This window comes from Lichenostomus cassidix, chromosome 18, assembly GCF_008360975.1.
Source record: "Lichenostomus cassidix isolate B80296 chromosome 18, HeHo_3.0, whole genome shotgun sequence".
Classification (NCBI taxonomy): domain Eukaryota; kingdom Metazoa; phylum Chordata; class Aves; order Passeriformes; family Meliphagidae; genus Lichenostomus; species Lichenostomus cassidix.
Genome location: NC_139498.1, coordinates 7,524,541 through 7,538,604, shown reverse-complemented (window position 1 = coordinate 7,538,604; position 14,064 = coordinate 7,524,541). Strand labels below are relative to the sequence as shown.

The window sequence follows — 14,064 nt, the reverse complement described above, 5'->3', positions numbered from 1 at the left end:
AACAAAGCTCTGCCAATGTGTCCATGTTTATTACTCGCTGTGATCTTTTCATTTCTTGCAATTCTAACAGTGTTTAAAAACTTCAGTACTAAAACCTCACTTTCTTGCCAAAGAAGCCTTTAATGGAGCACGTTCTGTTGCGAAACAACATTCATGCAGAGCTGGGTGGATTTTAAGGAGCTTTTTACCAGGAGAGCCTAAATCTGTATAATTTTCATAAGAAAATAGTAAGTTTTCTCCAAGCAGAATTTTTGAAAACGTTTGGCAGCTTCAGGTTTTGAGACTACTCAAAGGTCTTGGTATACCTTCCCAACAGCCGGGGAGAGTTATACATCATTCATTCAAATGTTTAATTTTATTCACCTTTAAAGTTCTTAGTCATATGGAATCATAGAAAGGTAGCACAGAGATAGTAGCATTGGGACACCAGGTATTTACACAGAGGGGAAACAGGTTTGCAATTGAGAAGTGCACCAGAATTTACAGACAGGGTAGATTTTGCAGCGCATAGGTTATTTCTCCAGCAGCCTTCAGGTTTTATTTACTAATTTCCTGCACTTAATTTTATGTGTTAAGATAGTTTGAAAAACTTTTTGTTGATTTATTTTGTTTGCCTTTATGCACTTGTATTCTTCTCTTTTAGTAAAGGCTGGTTCCCCCATTATTTGTAATCTGATATTATTTCCTGCTCAGTGCATTTAAAAGCACTTAACATAATTTGGACATTACACATCTGTGGCCATTCATTGAAGTTGTTGAATTTATAGTGAAGAGCAACAGAAAAAAAAACAGTTCTTTTGAGGTTTCTGTTGTACAACGTAGCACACTTTGGCTTTTTAATATATGAATTGTGTTTTAAGGATGATTTCATAAATTGAATTAGGTAGGGTTTCCAGGATAGGTTGCATGAAGTCAGGGAGATGTTAGTGCTCTGCACTGTCTCTGTTTGCAGTCTGGTTGGTGCTGTAGAGATGTTTTGTTTTCTGTTTCATTTGCCTGCAGTTAATCTTTTTCAGCTGCCAATATGATTAAATACACACAAGTTGCCTGCCAGTTGCCTCCTGAGTAGTGAGGCAGAAATTCAAATAAAGCCTTCTTTAAATAAAGTTGGCTTGAAGATCCAAGCAGAAACCTTGAAATAAGTATTTCAGGTACAACACCGAGGAAGCTGTCATGTTAAGTACAGGTTCATTCAGGTACATCTGTGGATCTGCCAGTTTATCTTCTTTACACACCTTAAAATAACCAGAAATGTAAGGTACATTGATGGAGCCTAAACCATGGTATTTTCATTTCAAATGGAAATCACTTCATTGAAAAAGTGATATTCTGGATTGTTTCAGGAGCTTGCCTTTAAACTCAGTGCCTCTTGCTGGTAGAGAAGGAGTTTTATGAAGCTTTGAGTTCCTAAATGTGCCCTGAGTTGTGCCCTCTGCCCTTGGATCAGTGTCTGGGAGAGCTGCAGTGGCTGTGAGGAATAGAACCCGAAATAAATGTGTAATGCAGGAACACTGGAGTGATGGACAGCTCTGGGCCCATCTGTTTGAATTTCTTCTCTGCTGGGCAATGTTTGAGTTATTATTGGCAATGGATATTGCTGGTAACAGGAATTCTGTGGAAATCAGTGGGTTCTGCAAGGGCTTCTTGCTCAGTGAAAGACTCTTGGTTATTCCAATGTATTTCAAGGTACTCTTAGACACAGCTCCTTTGCTGTTGCCTGCCTATTCTGCATGTCATTTTGTGGAGAAAAAGTTGTTCCTGCTGTTTGAAACCTTTCCAGAGTATTTTTACAGATACCATTGTGGAGCAAAAAAAGGAAATACTGCTGTGGTGAAGTAGCATCTGGTCATTCACTTAGAAAATACTCATCTTAATAACATTCATCTCCAGAGAAAAGAGAGCAAGTTCCTGATTTAGCAGCCTAATTACTAATGGAAGTTTTAAGCAGCCTGAATTCTATAATATTTGTTGAGGGCTCAGCTGTCATGTAGTGGGATGTAATTTTTTTTTATAATTGTAGGAAAATAGGTTAGTATCAAGTATCTGTAAGAACTTTGGTTTTTTGATTGTTGTGCCTCTCTTTTATATATGTTCAAAAAGTACCTTGAACTCCATCTGTGATCCAAGTCCTCTCTCCAGTAAAACTCTGGTAACGATGGTTGTAAATTGAATTTACCCTTTTGCTGTGTTGGTCAGTGTTGCTCTGCAGGCTCAGGAGCTCTGTGGCTGTTCCTGCCACATTCAGCTGCTGGGCTAAAATCGTGTCAGATGGATTTAAGCGCATTACACTCAAGCCAAGCCAGCCTAAGGCTGTTTCTTTGGAGTAGCTTACGTCTTTCAGTGAGTTAATGTAATACCCTGTAGGAAAACAATGGCTTCTACCTGCCATTCCCCATGGGTTGATTATGGATCCTATTTGCAATCTTCATTAGTTCCCCTTAAAATAATATTTATTACAATGTAGAGGGTCAGTGATGAGGGATAGGTAGGGAACACAGTAACCATGAGCTGTAGTAAAAGCTTTATTTGATCTTCACTGAAAGTGGGAACAATCAAACAGCATCTGACTGGCAGGGCATGAGAAAGGAGATTTTTATAGTTTGTAAATAGTGCAAAGTAATTAAAACAGGTAAAAATCTTTCAGTGAAGCAGGGCCCAGCTCACACTGGAGCCCTGGTCTGTGGAATGCTGGCCCTGGGCAGTTGGGAGCCACTGCATTTGGACAAGGTGTGGTGCTCACTTGGTAGCATGGATGCTTCTGGCTGTGGGGAAAAAGCCTCTTTCTGTGTTGACAACTTGGCATTAGTATTGAACTAAGAAAAAACTCCTGAGACCAAATTTTAGGGATTTTTTTTAACACACTTAACTAGAATGACTGTGTGTACTTACTGCTTCACGCTCCTTGCAGAGAAACACTTCTATAAAATTATAAGGTTTTTGGAATTACTGGCTGAAGAAACCTTTCCTCTCATCACTGTTCTCCTTGCCTTGCTCCAGCAGGCTGGGGAGAGATGCCTGCTGTCCACACCAAGAGCGAAGCTTCCTGGGGAGAGCCCTCCTCCCCTTCTGCTGCAGTTGATAATGGCACTTCAGCGTGGGGGAAACCCCCCAGCAGTGGGACTGGGTGGGGAGAGAATCCTGCCGAGCCGGCAGGGAGCTATGGAAGAACAAACGCTCCAGCTGCTGCCCCAGCACTGTGCAAACCAGGTAACACAGGGCTGACAGGGGAGGGGGATTTCCTTCTGCCACTGCTGTGCATTTCAGTCACAGGCTGCCTTCAGAATTTCATTCTCAAAACTGCATTAGCGGTCACAAGACCGTGTTATTCCAAATACCATCTTAATGCAAATTAATACCATAGAAATAATAAAATAATACCATAGAAATAATAAAATAATACCACAGAAATAATAATTAATACCAATTAAATTAATACCATATTAATGCGTCAGTCTGGAAATTTAAAGGAGAGTAGTTTTGTGTGTTTGGAAAGCAGCATAGTAGAGCTGGAGGAAACTGTGAAACTGCAGAAGAGTGTGATTAGGACTTATCCCTTGGTGCCTAAAAGATACCTGTATAGGGATGAGAAGCAGTGGAGAGCAGTCAAGATGGAATTGATTCTGGTAGGAAAGCAACACTTGAGAACAACTAATCACGACCTCATATGGGGTTAAACTGAGTGAGTGGGTGTCTTCTTCAGCCATTAAAACTGTTCACAGGTTGAGGAACATCCTGAACTACTTTGTGATTCCTAACTCATGGTATTTGGTAAATATTCTCCATCTCTGAATGTCCCAAGAGCCACAGTGATTGCTTTAGAGTTCTATTTTGGCTGTGGAGGTTGCCTAGACTTTCACTCCTGCAAATTACCATAGTGAGATGTAGTTAAAAGTCCCAGAAAACATAAAAGGAGGAGTGAGAGGTTTTAAGATGAGTAATCCCAGCTTTAAACAGAATAAACAGAGCAAAATGGACTGAGGTGACACAACCTGGTCACTGAATAGAAAATGTTCCCTGCAGCCCACGAGCTCCTTTCAGATCCCATTCTTCGAAGATGGGAATAAATTTCTGAGCATTAATGACTTCAAAATTTGAGGTTGTTCATCAGAAGAACATGGCAGCTAAAATGGTGAGATGCATTGAAAGCAAAATAGCACTTAACAAGCTCAGGCTCATACTTTGGTTCCTTGTTCCTGGAAAAGTGGAGTGGCCATGACCCCAGATCTTCCTTGTTCTGGGAAAAGCAAGACTTGCAGTTGCTGGATTTTTTTCTTTTCTAAGTATTTTGAGAGCTTTTCTTTTTTTTCTGGCTTCAAAGAAGGCGTCCTTATCATTGTAGTGCCAATTAAGCCATTTGATGAACCTCTTTATCTCTTGAAAATACTCATGTTGGGATGCTGGATATGGCACAAAAGGATATTTCTGTAAAATTTGCAGGAAACTGAGTAAGATTTTTCTTCTCCCTCCTTCCCTCCAGCTTCAAAATCTATGCAAGAAGGCTGGGGCAGTGGTGGGGATGAAGTGAATCTCAGTACTAGTCAGTGGGAAGATGAAGAAGGAGATATGTGGAATAATACTGCTTCACAAGAGAGCAGCTCCTCCTGTAATTCCTGGGGGAATGCCCCGAAGAAAGGACTTCAAAAGGTAAGACAAAAATAAAGACACTCTCCAGCAAGAGTGGAATTAAGATAACATTTGTAGAATAAGTTGTCACAAATTTGCTGGTGCATTACACCTGAAATTAGACCTCTGACACCTGAACCCAAGCACAGCTTGCCACTACAGTGGTTCAAGTACAGCATACCTTGTTTCCAGGGGAGAATGGGAGATCTGAATTTAGGCATGTCAGATGCTTCGGGAGTTTTGTTGTTGCCTTTGTTTTCTTCTAAGTTTTATAAGCTTCCATATATACTAAAGAAATGAATAATGTATTAAAAGAAAAAGGTGTTAAGGGGGCTTTCAGGCACTTCCCGTGGTGGTGGAAAACCAAACAGTAGTTTGTGATGGAGCTGTTTAACAAAAATATCTTGTTTTCTGTTTGTGAGGACGGTGTGTGTGTGTGTGAGAACAAAGCAAACTTGTGTTAATGCTGCACTCAACCAAGAACGTAGCCAATTGTGTGAGGAAATTTTCCATTGCACAGTCTTTATTTCAGGACAAGGCCAGGCTTTAACTTAAAGGAATTGGGAATGCATTTAGCCACTTTGTTTGTTATTCCATTAGCCAACAGTTAGGCCGGTGATTTGATCAAGTATGGTTGTTTCTTGTACTGTCCGCAGCCCAAAACAAATCCGCGCTTGTCCCTTGGTACTTTCTGGAGAACTGAAAGGAAGAGACTTCTTAAGGATTTTGTGATAGAAAAGCTGCACAGAGATCTTTTAAAGGTGTTTATCTAGACGCTCTTGTTTGTTTTTAAGAAAATACACTGAGTAACATTCTTAACTTCAAGGTTGCAAACTTGTTTTTGGGAATGTTTTTCAGGAAGTGTTGTACTATTTCAGCTTTATTTCGTTATATTTTCCTGCCAAGGATTAAAATGAAATACGTAAATTCAAAGGTGGCTTTAATTCAGTGGCCAGCAAATCAAATACTAAATAGTACACTGAACACCTATTCAGCTGAGATAAAATTTTACACTTTTGGGGGAAGAGAATCGTAGTCGCGTTGCTCGGAGGGTTCTTCAATACTTTCTGAATTAATGTACTAATACATCTTTCAGTAGCATGTGTTATTAATAAAAACCACTTACCATTTCTTTTATGTACATCTCACTCCCATGAACGTGGAAACCAGCCCATTAATGGAATCTCCCATTTATTTACTAAGGGCATGAAGACATCTAGCAAGCAGGATGAGGCCTGGATCATGAACCGTCTGATTAAACAGCTCACAGACATGGGCTTCCCTGTGAGTAGTGCTCAGCCAGCACACTGTGCCTTAGCTTTCAGCTTCTAGTTCTGCCTGTGGCTGTTTCAGACTGTAGCTGCACCAAGATCTGCAGTATCTAGGCTGGGAAGTAGCTCTGACCTGCGTTTAGCCATGTGCTGTAGTTTCAGAAATCTGCTGTAAACCTGTAGAGCACTCTGAGATCAACTGAGGATATACTTTCCATGAGGACGTTTGTAATATTTTGAAGTTCATAGTTTCATAACGCCAGGTGTTACTTTGAACTGCAGTAATAATTCCCTCCTGTTCCTTTTTTTTTTTTTTTTTTTTTTAAATAGGTGAAATGAGAGTATAGCTGGGTTGTTTTTTTAGAGAAAGTACTATCATTGTGATATTTGAGTTGTTCATGGAAAACAGGAAGGCATTTGAACAGAGCAGTGTGTTTCACCTTGTAGAGCTCGTACATCCTTGACAAATTGAAATGAAATACCTGAATTGTGGGAATTGCTGAAAACGGGAAAAAATACACACAGACGTTATTTAGGCTGCTGAGTAAATATTAAACCCAGTATTTCAGAGATTTGTCTGTTTCCTCAGGTTACTTTGAAATCATACAAACGCGATTACTTTTCCTCTTAACATAATTCTTGTTTTTGACAGAGAGAGCCAGCAGAAGAGGCCTTGAAGAGCAACAGTATGAATCTCGATCAGGCCATGAGTAAGTATCTCTGTAAGTAATTTTTTTGTCTTTAAGCCACAGAGGAACCTTGCATGATTCTGAGCATTTGATTATGTCCAGACTGATTGGATAACATTTATTTTCTTGCTTCACTTTTTTAAGCAAGATGCATTTCTCTGAACTACTCTTGGCAACTTTACTCTCCCTGCCTCACCTTTTGCAATCCATTTCCCCTTTCTGTGCAGGTGCTCTGCTGGAAAAGAAGGTGGAAATGGACAAGCGTGGAATGGGAGTGACCGACTATAATGGAATGGTCACCAAACCCCTTGGCTGCCGCCCACCACCAATCTCCAAAGAGTCTTCCATGGACCGCCCCACCTTCCTTGACAAGGTGAGCTCACAAACAGGAACGTGGTGCACAAGTCACAGTGTGCACAGGGTAAAAATACTGATGATTTCCACTGTCTGTTTAGAAAGCATAGAAAGAAATGTGATGGATATGGCTTTGCTCATTTTCTTCTCTGTTTTTCCAATGTTGTGGGGAATTCGGTTCTTGTGGAAAGGATCGGTGATTGGATTCTCACATAGAAATAAAGCATGGTCAGCCCCAGCTTTACACTTGAAAACTTGCTAGGGATCCAGTAACACAATGGAACTAGAAGTGGGAAAAAAACATTAAAAAGTGGAGCAAAGAAATCTTTCCACTCTGTAAGAATCCAGTCAGTGACCTTTGCCCAAATTCACAATCATGCAGGACCAAGGCCTAAATCTTCAAGAATTAGGCTCCTAATTTCTCTTAAGTTTTGCCCTTCTTACAGATTTCAGTGAAAGCTCAGTACCTATATAGGAATAAGGAATAAACTGCTTTTGTTAAGTCTCAGAGCTGACATGCACAGTCATAAATAGCTTCTCCAATGAGCTTCCCTTTCTGTGATCACCTATGACAAATTTTCTGGCACCAGTTAATGACTGAGGGAAAGACTCCAGCAGTTTGTGTTGTCCAGGATTCAAAGTGACTAAAGAAAGGGATTTATGGAAAAGTGTGGCCAGATCTTCAGTAGGAAATGAGATTTACAACCTGACAGAAAGTCCTACAAAGAGACCCACCAAATCACCTAAGAATCCTCTTGAAAATTATTGATTAGGAAAGAAGAATCTCAGATGTCATTCTGTATTTCGCAGATTGTTCAAAGGTTCATATAGATGGGAGGATTCTGAACACAGAAATCAGTGATTTTCACAGATTGTGCTGAAACCAATTCATTTCACATGAGCTGTGTACAGGGTGTGAGGCAGTAATGATATCCACTCTATATAGTTCATTCTTAGCTGTGGCAGACTTTAATGAATATGTTAATTGAAGGCCACAAAAGATGATACCAGTTAACCTTTCCTTTCCTTGGATAACCATAACTTCAGCAGTAAAATTCTTGCCAGAGAGAGAGGTGCATTATGTGCTGCATGATGCATAATTCTGGAAACATATGTTAAACACAACTATTGAGAAGGGAGTACTAAAATCATTAATATTCATACAGCAAGTAAAATCTATCAGTCTAGGCATAATCTGTCACAGTGACTTTGCTCTAACAAAGGAAATAATCCCACACTGTATTTGTTAGCTATCACAGTGTTGAGCAACTTGCTAAGTGAATTAAATAAATATAGTTTCTGCTCTAAGAACAGATTTTTTTTTTCCCCAGAGAAATTCTTTCCAGATTTACAGCTCATGCTAGTAGAGCAATTGCTCCATAACCTTTTTGCCCTTTGAGGTACTGTTTCAGAGCATGAGTCTGGAGCTGTCTTGTTTCCTGCTCAGAATCATCCTTGGTGAGACACAAGCTCTCCACACAGCTGGACAGAGCACTCCAGCCAACATTCCTTGGTTTACTTGTTGTCTTACCAAGTTATCATCCTTTTGTTGGCTTTGCTGAGTCTTCAATAAGTTCTGCAAGGTTCCTCTTCATGAAATTGTAGTTTGAGTTGCTGTGCTCATCTCTACCCCTCTGTCACTGATTGTCTCAGCTCACCTGCATTGAGACTCCATCATTTATCTCCTAACAGCTAAGGGCAGCACTTCCTATTTTTTTTAAACTTTATACATTTGAGGAGGGAAAGTTTCCAGCCCTGACATTTGCTTCTGGAGCCTCTGAACTCCCTGTTCTCTCTTGATGAGGAGTGGTCTGTGCAAGTCAGCATCACCTTTGAGTGTTTGCTTTCTCTGCTTGCTGCAGGTGCTCTTTATTCCATGTCACACTGAGTCAATCTCTGGCACTCGGTGCTTTGCTAATTTATTATTTCTCAGGATGTTATCTTGACCTGTAGCACCATGAAAGGAGAAGGGAGAAAATCCAGTGGCCTTGAGGGAGTAAAGATGCAGCCCTGATACGTGATCTCAACCACATTATCTTGCACTTGGCGGCAGGCTTGCTGTGCTTAAGTGTCAGGTTGGCCTGAAGCTGTTACCTGGTGTCTTCTGGAGCCATCAGATTTGTAAGAAAAACATGTCAGATTTTCCTGGAAGCATCCTTAAAATACCAGAAATAAGCCCACAGAAGGGATTTTTTTTTTCCGAGCATAGAGTTTGGCTTGAGACTCTGAAATTCTCACAAATGAAGTCTCCTTTTCCCTACTTTTCTATTCAGTGATCAGCTCCTCTTCTCTACTGCTGCAAAATCCAGGTCTACAAGCCTTGATGCCTCTTATCTGCAATCCTGTTCTTCCAAAAATCTAGACTTTTTAATTGTTTCTGATTTGAACATAGTGTTTATTGGGTTTTTTCAATCTCATCCCTCACATTCTGAGCCCAGTAATCTGTGGTGACTTTGATTGGTTTTTGTCTGTGGGACAACAAGTAGGGTGTTTTATTATAATGGAGAAACTTTTCTGGATCTCACAATTAGGTAATCTCTAGGAATTTAAGTTTTAACTTTTAAATTCTTCTTTCCTTCATCTCCCTACAAGTGATCAGTGACTGAAACCACTCTCATCTTCCCTTGTATGATGAGTACTTCTTTGAGTATTGCATTTCCTCCAGGTTTCTTTCGCCTATACCAAACTCCTGTTTCATTTGAAAACAACTTATTTTTAGATGAGATTTTATTACTTTAAATTCCTCTTTGAGAAAAGGATTTTTTCCAATTTTTTTTTAAGAAGTCAGTGTGTATTTTTTGCTAGCTACTTCTGTAACTGACTTTGTACAAAGACCTCTAGCAGATTCAGCAGCCTCTCATCTGTCTGTTGAGACATTTTGATTCATGAAGTGGCAGTTGTTGGCAAGTGATTGCCAAAGTGTCCAGGCATCCTCTGCTAAATTGTCCATATCTCACAGGGCTAAAAATCTTTGAGTAATTCTGCTTGCATTCTGTCACGTTTGGTACTTGAGACTATTGTGAGAAACTTCCCAAAGTCCTGAAAAACACCAATATGGTTCTCTGTGCTGTGGGAAGCACTTCTACCAATAGGATTTTATGGGTGTGTCAAGTCCCTTCAAAAAAAGTTAAAAGCAGTGCTGGATTGAGCATTAATGTGATGATTCAATTCTTAATTGAGCAGCCTGAGGAAGAAGTGTAACATAAATTTGTAAGAAAATCACTGAAGAGGAAAGGTTAGGTAGAAAAGATTGTTCTTCAGAAAACAATTATTACATAAAGGATCCTGAGAAATAATGGATCAGAAACCACTGTGAGCAGTAAAAGTGTCCTCTAGTCTGGCTTGAGAATGGCTGATGGGTGCTTTGATTTAACCAACTAAAACACTTCATGTTAAATGAATTGATTTTAGTTCAGCTGCAGAGCACAGATTTGTGCAGCACAGTGCAACAAGTTCAAATTAAATAAAATGGAACCAAGTGAATATGAACAAAATATTATAAACTTACACAAAAGCCTTTTGCTGCAGTTCAGCCAAGGAACACAGTCGTGAAGGAGTCTGGAAATGAAATGTCTGAATTTCCAGTGTGGCTTGTCCTCTACCATCCCTGGCACTGCCTGTTTCCAAATTGAGAAAAAATAATGTCAGTAAGACAAGACTTGAATAAATTTGGGGGGCAGGGAGGGTCTTTCATGGTCACTAGATCTGTCCACATAGGAAGCAATGGCATCTGAAGGGGAGAGCGAGCACCAAGCTTGAAATTATTTTCACTTTGAAGGGGGAAGAGTAGAATTGTAAACATATGTCTGTGATCTAAAGAGAAATCCTTGAACCTGTTACTGTCAGGCAAGCTGCAGTTGTTTGTGGAGTGTGACTGATGTCCAGTAGAATGTAAAATATCTCTAGCTGAAAGGCCTTGGGGATATCATTAGAAAATGTCAGTGTCCCCCTCAGGATAGGCAGATAGCATGTCAAGTGTCACTTTGCCTGATAGTAAAGAAACTTTTCCTTTGCATCAAAGGAGAGCTGTAGAAAATGCATTTTTCAGGATTAGGTTAAAACATAAAATTCACTGAGCATGCTTGCTGCATTAGGTCATCTGTTTGGGGATGTGGTAAGCAGACTGGGCTGCTTTTTGAACAAAGGAGGTTCACCACTATCTCACAATCTTCTGAGGCATTGAATTTATTGGTTGAAATAACCTAGCTCCTCACCTCTTTAAAAAGCCTTTCCTTGCAATGAGCTGCCTGAAAAACACCAGCCCAGCACATTGCAAATTAAAGCTTTTTCTCTCTGCCTGTTTTTTTGGAGCCCTACTTTGTACACAGTGTTATTTGATCATGCTTGCCGCAGGCTTCCCAGACATCAAAGCACAGTTTGAGATAGAACTCGGTGCCCCACTGAAACACGAGCAGAGATCTACCTGTTTGATTGGGGCTGCTCTAATTTATTTTATTTTCTGCCTCGCTGTTTGCCCCCCCGTGGGGCTTGCCTCCTGTGCATTGGATCCACGCTCAGCCGTGGTTCCTCACAGCCCAGAGAGCAGAGGGCATTGCTCTGCTTGCTAAAATCCTGCCTTGCTGAAATCTGCCTCCTCCTGGGGATGTTCAGGAAGGCTGCCCAGCCGATATTGTCATTACTGGGTTTGATGGTTTGTGTTCGTTGGGTTCTTGGCAGTGTAATGTTTCAGAGTGGGTATTAATAACTCAGCGCTGGGTGAATATTAAAAGGAGCTCGTGTGTCTCAGTTAGGAAAGGGGATTAATGCAAAACTGCTTTTTTAAGAGCAGAGCTATGATGTGGAACCAAATCCAGACTGGTGTCAAATAAGCTGATGTGGTCTTTCCCAAGTTTTGGGTTTGCTAAAGTGCTGTTTGATGTCTGTGCTCCACTGCTGGAGGTTTCCAGACAGACAGAGAGCTTCCTGAAATGTGCTGGGCATCTCCCCTTTCCACCTTTCAGTCTGGTGGAGAAGAAGGGAAAAAACCTAAGTGGGGAGGAGGCAGTGGCCACATGATAGCTCTGCAATCAGCTGCTAGAATCCCTCCTTTCCTCTGGAAAGCTGGGTGAGGGTGCTTGTGCATTTGGGGGATTAAGTGCAACAAACTAAACCAAAACAGTACCTTAATCCTGTTTCTCTCTTTCTTCTCCCTTCACTCCATACTTTTCATTCCCTGTTATCCATACCTTTTTTTATATATCTATTTTTATTCATCCACGCCCTTCTCTGTCTCCATGGGACACTGTTTTGTGCTGTGGGCTCCTGGCACGGCACACAGCTCACCCTTTCTTTCTCCAATCAGGATGGCGGCCTAGTGGAAGAGCCCACTACTTCACCATTTTTGCCTTCACCAAGCCTGAAGCTCCCCCTTTCAAACAGTGCACTCCCTAATCAGACCCTGGGCGGGATTGCCTCAGGGCTGGGCATGCAAAACTTGAATTCTTCTAGACAGGTAAGGCTGTTGGGGGAGATCCCAAGGGGAATTTCGGCTCTCTAGTGCCCATCAGCCTCTTCCCCAGGGAAAATGGGTTTAAAGTGGAAGTGCAACACCTTTGTTCATGAAGTATCAGTGGAGGCACTGCCTGCTGTGTAAACATTTCTCCTTGCAGGACATAAAACAACTGCTTGGTTGTAATTAGCCTGCTAATGACACATATCCATCAAGAAGAGACAGTAGTGTTGTGGATTTATACCTCTGAACCCCATCATTGATGGGAAATCTCTTTTTCTTGAGGCCTTGTTAATTTTCACAGGCTCTAAGGCAGAGACATTGCTCCAATTCATCTTTCCTGGCTGCTATAATTATTCAGTGATGAGATGGAGAAGTGATGGGGGCTTTTTTATTCCTTCTCCAAGTGTCAAGGCAGCTCATAGTTTTGACAGGTGGCAAGAAAGAAACTGGGATTCCAGCACCTGGTCAGGTAGAGCATCGAGTTAAGGAGGGTGTTTTGGCCCCTGGGTAGAACAGGCTGAGAGGGAAAGAAAAGAAAAAAGGACATGAAGGGGGAAAAACTGATAACCACCATGAAGCTATAAAGTACTGTTGATTATGGAAAGGTTATTTTTGCTGTCAAAGTGAAGTTCCAGCAAAGATACAAAATAACAACACAGATAAACTCCATCATTCTACGGTGACTCTTTATTACGTTTATTTTTTAAAGTTAGTTTTCTTAAAGCAATACTTGTCCAGCACTTACAGCCCATTAAGCACATCTCTCCAAAGCAGTCTCCACTAATAGCATGTCAATTATCAATAGCTTTGTGAAATGACTAAGTAAAAAAACTGCTTAGCCAGCTTGAGGATGGGGTTGCTGTGAGTTTAATGCCTCCATTCTCCTGTCCCTTGCTACAACAAATGCAAACATTTTTGGCAAGCACTTTTCATTGTTCATCTTGTGACCCTCCAGGGTTCTGCAGCCTTATAAAAGCCATATTCAAATTTTGTTTAGGCATCTGTACAAAGTTGTGGAGTTTTGGGACGTTGGGTACATGGCAATCTTTGCCCTAATTCTAAACCTGGTTTTCCACACAGTCTGTATGTGCTGGTTACTAGATTTGTGCCTGTCACAATCACTGAGAATAAAGCCTGCAAAGACAGGTAGCATCCAGGTAATTGCTGAGTGATGTCATTAAGTGCCAGTGTCACTGTTGTCCTGCTGCAGATACCGAGTGGCAATCTGGGTATGTTTGGCAATAGCGGAGCAGCACAAGCCAGGACCATGCAACAGCCGCAGCAACCGCCAGTGCAACCTCTTAATTCATCCCAGCCTAGTCTTCGTGCTCAAGTGCCTCAGTTTCTATCCCCTCAGGTCAGACAACACCTCACTCACACGTTTTCCCTTCCCCTGGAACTCTTCCCATGTGCTCTGTCGTGCTCCTGAGGCTTTGCAGCCACTGCTGCCTGGCTGTGTCTGTGTTACTTATTTATTTCCTAGGCAGGAAGATGTGGCATGGCTGAGGTGTTCTCACACCCTGTAATTACCTCTGAGAACACATTCTCATGTTCCTTTTTGCAAGCAGTGGTGTTTCTGAGGAGTTTCTCATCTCTTTTGCTATAAATGAGCACTTGAGTATGGTTATTAAGATTTCTGTTAGAGCCTCTTGCTAATTTTTGGATAGTTCACAGT

General features: G+C 41.1%; 1 protein-coding gene across 13 annotated transcripts in view; it reads left to right on the top strand.

Moving 5' to 3' along the window:
- Window positions 1–14,064, top strand: part of TNRC6C (trinucleotide repeat containing adaptor 6C) — a 201,284-nt gene that overhangs the window by 170,114 nt on the left and 17,106 nt on the right. For 3 of the 13 annotated variants that reach the window (XM_085077885.1, XM_085077878.1, XM_085077888.1), the window contains exons 6-13: window positions 2,998–3,207; window positions 4,478–4,644; window positions 5,280–5,384; window positions 5,827–5,907; window positions 6,547–6,616; window positions 6,811–6,956; window positions 12,216–12,389; window positions 13,600–13,746. In XM_085077885.1, coding sequence (XP_084934011.1) covers window positions 2,998–3,207; window positions 4,478–4,644; window positions 5,280–5,384; window positions 5,827–5,907; window positions 6,547–6,616; window positions 6,811–6,956; window positions 12,216–12,389; window positions 13,600–13,746 — 1,100 coding nt within the window. The remainder of the gene's footprint in view (window positions 1–2,997; window positions 3,208–4,477; window positions 4,645–5,279; window positions 5,385–5,826; window positions 5,908–6,546; window positions 6,617–6,810; window positions 6,957–12,215; window positions 12,390–13,599; window positions 13,747–14,064) is intronic. The other 10 variants (XM_085077889.1, XM_085077884.1, XM_085077879.1 and 7 more) reach the window with 9 other exon arrangements.